The 6,156-nt window shown below is 37.9% G+C and overlaps 2 protein-coding genes across 6 annotated transcripts in view; one reads left to right on the top strand and one right to left on the bottom strand.

Moving 5' to 3' along the window:
• Positions 1 to 504: 504 nt before the first annotated feature.
• On the top strand, positions 505 to 1,491 carry LOC111259369 (uncharacterized). The gene is made up of 2 exons (XM_022831331.2): positions 505 to 733; positions 1,175 to 1,491. Exons 1-2 carry the CDS (start codon positions 575 to 577, stop codon positions 1,346 to 1,348), a joined length of 333 nt encoding a protein of 110 aa, XP_022687066.1. The 5' UTR covers positions 505 to 574; the 3' UTR covers positions 1,349 to 1,491.
• Positions 1,492 to 2,850: 1,359 nt separating this feature from the next.
• Positions 2,851 to 6,156, bottom strand: part of LOC111259260 (putative ubiquitin carboxyl-terminal hydrolase MINDY-4) — a 45,905-nt gene continuing 42,599 nt past the window's right edge. For all 5 annotated transcript variants that reach the window (XM_022831172.2, XM_022831154.2, XM_022831163.2 and 2 more), the window contains 3 exons: positions 5,502 to 5,594; positions 3,616 to 3,714; positions 2,851 to 3,350 (listed from right to left, as the gene is read on the bottom strand). In XM_022831172.2, the coding sequence (XP_022686907.1) occupies positions 3,255 to 3,350; positions 3,616 to 3,714; positions 5,502 to 5,594 (288 nt within the window). In that variant the 3' untranslated portion in view covers positions 2,851 to 3,254. The remainder of the gene's footprint in view (positions 3,351 to 3,615; positions 3,715 to 5,501; positions 5,595 to 6,156) is intronic.

Raw genomic sequence — 6,156 nt, 5'->3', positions numbered from 1 at the left:
CTAGAAGCATCTTGACAACGCCGGTTGTAGCCGTTGTTCTATAACAAATTTAGTGCAGCGATGCCACGCAATCGTGTGGCTATTGGCGATTATAAATCTCATCGAAAAATGAAATCAACAGTGTAGGGACTTCTCACGGTGCCCCTTGTTAATGACCACTGGCTCCGATCGTTTTACCCGCTGGCGTCGCTAGCGGGCACTTCATGTCACTGCAGCTATAACACAGCTTCTCTGCAGAGCCAGTAACGACAGAGTGATGACGATTGCTCTGTGACGGCCTGTCGCAGGTTCACAGTAATGAGTGAATTTTCCTTATACGTGAAAAATTAGGCAAAAAAGAATTGTTTATGGAAAACTTCCATAGATATTTCATAATAAATATGAGATATCCCACAATAGATTTCTTCGTAAAACTATTGTCACCGGCGATACCCTTACGGGATGTCTCACAGAACGATGTGGGTCATCCAATCAAGCGTTTCCCGTGTTCGCTATAAAAAGACCATGCTTGGCTTTTCGCTGCGCACATGCAAGTTGTTAAGGGGTACAGTGGCAGCAGTTGCTAGTGAATAGCATGAGGAACCTTACAAAACTGTGTCTCCTTATGGGAATCACCCTGTTTGCCCCGCAGGTATCAGCCACTATGTTGGTGTTTGGTAAACACACGGACAATACGTGCACTATTCGCGGTGACTGGAGGTACATCAAGCAAATTGATGAATCCATTGGCGAGGTACGTGCTCGAATAGCTATACCAAACTGCAATCGCGAATTCACAGAAATACGTACTGAAGTTATTCATAAGACATATTAGTACAAAGTACATGTAGATCTAGCGTATACGGTAATCTACAGGCGCAATAACCAACTTTGGCCAATGAGCACGATTGTCAATACGTCTAATTCGTTACAGGGTGTTTTGGGAGAGCCTATACGATAGCTGCCCAAAGCCATGATCCTTCAAGTGTAACATCATTAGTTCAAGAATATTTTGGCCGGTTAAAAGTGTTTGCATAATATATATATATATATATATATATATATATATATATATATATATATGTTTTTTATTAATACAAAAATACGCTTGCAAGAAAACCTTGAATTATGCAGCCGTTACGCACAAGTGAAGCAAACGACACTTACGTACTTAAGTGAAATTTATTCCTCACAGGTATTCCCGGAGATTAATAACAGGGATTCCTTCTCATTGGTTGACATTCGCAAGTCTCCCACTGAAGTGCTAGATCTCCTAGTTCGCTATAACTACAAGGTGACGGCAGCTAATACAATAGGCCACGACACGCTTTGGACCTTGCAGAAAAGAAGGGAAGAATTAAAGAACTAGCTGCACAACATTTACATCGATCCGCTACAAACTGTGCAAAGAAAATGGGACCAAGCAGGCAAACGATTAAGCTGTATTTTTTGAATTCGAAGTTTGTGTGTAAAATGTAAAATGTGAGAAATAAATAGAACTTATATAAGCAATGCATAGCTGTTAACTGGCGTGAACTTTAAAGTCATCATATCAGGGACCACGTTTCAAACTAAAACATACGCAGATGTGTAAGGTGTGTGCTCGAAGGTCACATGATTATTGGAAAATTTTATTTTCCGATCCGGTAATCCGGAAAATAGGGACTACATGTGCTGCGCAGAAAGTACTGCTTAATAGCATGTATTAATGTACGCGCACCTAGAGCAGACGACTGAACATGTGAGTGTACAGGCCTCAACGGTTATACATTGATAAAACCTTATATATAAACACATGTTAGGCTGTTCTATTATTTAAGATTCCACGACTTGTAACCTCTGTATCTCTTAGAACGTATTGAGCCAGCACGACAAGCTCGAGAGGCTGGTTTACGCCTTGGCTAAGCTTCGAATCAGTAACATTGTCTTTGCAGCAAGAGAATCAATGAATCACTTTTTGTCTTCTAGCTTTCTACATGTTGTTTTTTTCGTTTTGTTGTGGTAGGGCCTATGGGTTGCTGGAATCCATTTGGTAGAACTTTTCAGTAAATCTGTTTAAGTGAACGCACATTATGACTCGAAAGTCAAGCTTTCTAGGCAAATACTGATGTCAAAAACATTCGGAAGGGAACCCCATATCAGGTTCTGTAACTAATAAACTTCAGGAGTGTGAAGAAGCCTTTAACTGGAATGAAGATTTACAGCATCAGAAGAAATTCGAATTAAATTGCGCCAATGCTATTGGTTGTAAGATCGGGGTGATTACGATTAACTGTATGCACCGAGCAATACTATAATTTCGTTCTGTTCCTAATTTATAGCGCCCTGTTTCGTATGCAGGACCTCACGCAAAGCTTTCAGCCAATTGAGACCTCTAAAAGTTCACATTTCCAGTTCAATGCTACTGCCAGAGTCGAATATAACCACTAGAGTTGTGGTAAATAATATGAATTCATTAATAGTGAAATTACGGATTTTTTTTTATATTAATGTTTTCTGAAGAGATTTAGATGTAACATGGCGATAGGCATCGGTGAGATTACTTCCTAACAATGCGAGACCACGTCAAGCTTCTGTAATTACGGCCGTAATAGTCCAGTGAAATGTTTCGATACATTGATAGCCACTAAGAAAGTTGAATTTAATGTAGTTGATTTTAATATATTAGTTAAAACGACCTTGCGATTCAGCATATATATGCTATATATATATATATATGGCATATATATATATATATATATGTATGCCATATATATATATATATATGCCATATATATATATATATATCTTGTTGATCTATTATTTTCTCCACTTTATAATTTTAGTTTAGTAAACGAGAGTCCGACAACCGCTTCACAAGGAGAATTTGCATTTATGTAGCCGTAAACGTAGGCCAATTTAAAGATAATCGCCCGTTTTATTTTGAACGTAACCTCAATTTGTGCGAAAAGGTAGCCATATTCGATTTTCAACTGCCTTATCGGATGAAAATATTCGCCAGTTGATGGAAGGACATGGCACGTGCTTGACGGTAACAACCATTAGCACAAGGTATTTTGTCTAGCACCCAAGTTGAGGGCAAGCGAAAGCAGTTCCGGACATTATCTGATCCCCGGACTTGGACTACGAAGGTGTGGCGCCAGAGGAGTCCACATCTACCAGAAGGTTTCCTTTAGCTGCCCTTAAAACACACTCTGACAACGGCAAATGGCTGTGTTTGCCAGTTGTGGTTGTACTGGCCGTAGCAGAGGTAGCGGGAGCAAACTTTGTTGCATTTAAAACAAAAATGAACTCGAAGATGACGTCGTGTTTTCTGAGAAATCGTCACGACGGCGAATCTTGCGTTCCGTTGCCATGGCTTCGACGTTCATCTAAATAAAAAAGGACATGTGGAAAATTATTATTTTGATAACATTGATATATTTCAAGATAACGATTTATTAGAGCTAGCCCCAACTTCCTGTACCTTAAAAATATGGCACTTGTTTTCGCTATAGAATTCAACGTTGTATTAGCAGCTATATAAAGCATAAAGTATAAACACCTATATAAAGCCAAAGAACCGGCGCTCTGTAAAGCGTGACTAAACAGCTGTCGAGCAACTCTTATGCAGCCTGAATAAAAAAAGAAATTTACCTTTGCTTTCGGCCATCTTATCTGCATACAGTCGCGAAGAACGGTAACGTTTCGATCGAGCTTTGTAGAACGTTTACTTAGACTCTGTTTAATGTCCAGCTGTAAATTCAAATGGTAAATCCGATAGACACAACAGCACTAAGAAGTGAAAAAAAAAAAGGCCTTTCACAGTTGTTAATATTGCGGAGTATAAAATTTCCCTGTTTCATCGGCAGCGTACTGTCTCGAATATCGAGCTCATCAGTGGCGAAGTGAATGAAAACACCTGGTTTCACTCGAAATGTTTGAGCTTCTTGATCTTAGATTCTTTTATTCAAGATAATCGAATTATTAAATATCAATGATCTTTTACAGCGAACATATCTGAATACAAACTTTAGTACAATATTACCAGTGTAACAACATCTACGACAGATCTGTTAAACGCAGGCTACTCCTATTAGAAGTAGAAGTAGCAATGCCCTATATTTCATAAATCGAAATCTACCAGAGAAAAAAGCTTAGTTTCCAATATACGCCATCATTTTTAAGCCGGATATTTTGCTGATAAATGTCCCGCTAAAAATACAACTAACTCGTACATAAAATTGAAACACTTGCGCACCTTCTATAGAGAAATTAGTGTCGGAAAATGCTTTCGCGTAAATTCTTTTTTTTTTTTGCATGTGACCGATACAACAATGTAATTCGAAATAGTACTCAGTTAGTTAAAGTACCAAGCAGTAGTTCGAAAAATCGTAATCTGTTGAGGCTGTGATTTTACTCGTTTCTAGTACTTCGACTACTGAAAATAGGAGAAAGTTACAATAATTTAATCAGTTTACTAATTGATTGACTTGAGACAATCTGGGAACCTTGAAAATGTTACATCTCTCTGCAGATTCCGAATGAAGACCACGGCTGATATTGTCATGATAACGCCGCGATGCACAATGAGCGTCACCAGTCACATTTCGTCTTTATTATACCATTACCGTAAATGGCATGTACCTATAATCCGCATCTCAAGCACTTGTGTCTATAGATGTCGGTGCTAAGACTAATAATAAAGCTGAGAACCTCATTACATGGTATAGGTAATCCTTTACCTTTCTTTGATTTAGGGTCATATTTTCGGCATAGTCATACTTTTATGGTTGTTTATGACACAGCTTCCAGGAAACGTGTTCAATAATCACGTTTCTTTGAGCACAGCGAAATCGTTGTACGAGGAACGATCTTCTCATAGCTTTGTTAGCGAGAGACAACTCACAATGTGATACAAACCAGTACCATAGTTTAATATTTAAAAATAATAAATCAAACAGCCTAGAAAAACTTACTAGTTTTTCTTGCTGTTGCTTGTTATTTGCTTTGATCACTTGCGTAAGTTTTCAATAGTTTTTCTAAAGTTGGTTCTTTGTTCTTTAATGGTAATGCTTTCCATCTTTTGCCACGCTGAAGTAGGAACCAGTTCTTTAAGTAGACTGAATCCCAACGTGCGTTTCACCCCTCTGTACAATTTTTTTCCTTACCTTTTGCACATATTACTTAGCGGTATCATTATATATATATATATATATATATATATATATATATATATATAGAATAGCGTAAAAGCTTCTTGATAGTCGGGGTCTCCATTTTATATTTGTACAATACAACTTCATTCAGACGGATTGTGTTATTCAGCCTTGTCGGTGAGGCAACAACCCATGGTTTCCTTGAACCAAAGGCTTGGCTGCTTAAGCCACACTGTTGACAATAAATAATAAACCAAGTCTCACTAAAACAAATCCGCTGCTAAGATACTGTGATGTCATACCAACTCTTTAAAATCATAAAATTAGTCCCCCGCTTCTAGCTAGTCAAATATGAATGAAGTTTATTTTCGCACTTAGTCTCACCTTAACAGTATATTGCCTATTAAGCAGAACTCCTCTATGAGCGGTAACTGTGTACCAGTAAAACGTATCACCTTTCGGATCTTCCTTGATGACCTGTTAAAGGTAAGAAGAATACTGTTGTACTTACAAGTCTCATACGAAGATACGTACTAACAAACTCGCCGCTAATCTGGTTGTCATCAATTTATATACACGTACGTATGCTGTGTGGTATGCCACATCCTTGTCCTTGTGTCGTTGGTGAAATCCAGAAATGGTATGGTCAGCACAATGTTTCTTCAAGGTTTTCCAAACTTTTTTTTTATTTGCATAATGATCGATGCAATATTTGTTTCGTTCATACTCTTGTATATTTGCTCATTTTTCTAGCAAACACTTCACTGGAAAAGACCCTTTTATTTACTCTGTGTTCGTTCGTGTCAACAAAGCTACCAGTTTATGCCAAACTGTTCCCAGTTGCTTAGCTCTCACAGTGGGCGGCCGGATATACTTAGGTCTGCTTAGTCTGATTTGGTCAATCTACCACTCGAGGGAGTGGTCGCTTCAAACAAAGATTCCTCGTGACTTTTCCATGATATTTCCTTGTATTGGAATTAAGTACGAAAAAATTATTTTTTTCTAATCTATATTTATTGATTAGAAAAAAAATAATTTT

This window comes from Varroa jacobsoni, unplaced genomic scaffold (assembly GCF_002532875.2).
Source record: "Varroa jacobsoni isolate VJ856 unplaced genomic scaffold, vjacob_1.0 scaffold_33, whole genome shotgun sequence".
Taxonomy (NCBI): domain Eukaryota; kingdom Metazoa; phylum Arthropoda; class Arachnida; order Mesostigmata; family Varroidae; genus Varroa; species Varroa jacobsoni.
This window is presented reverse-complemented; position numbering and strand designations above follow the sequence as displayed.

What these genes read in the sequence shown, in the direction of transcription:
- LOC111259369 (XM_022831331.2), top strand. Translation starts at nt 575, where the DNA reads ATGAGGAACCTTACAAAACTGTGTCTCCTTATGGGAATCACCCTGTTT. An exon ending in TTGATGAATCCATTGGCGAG is followed by an intron (nt 734 to 1,174) that starts GTACGTGCTCGA and finishes TATTCCTCACAG; the next exon opens with GTATTCCCGGAGATTAATAA.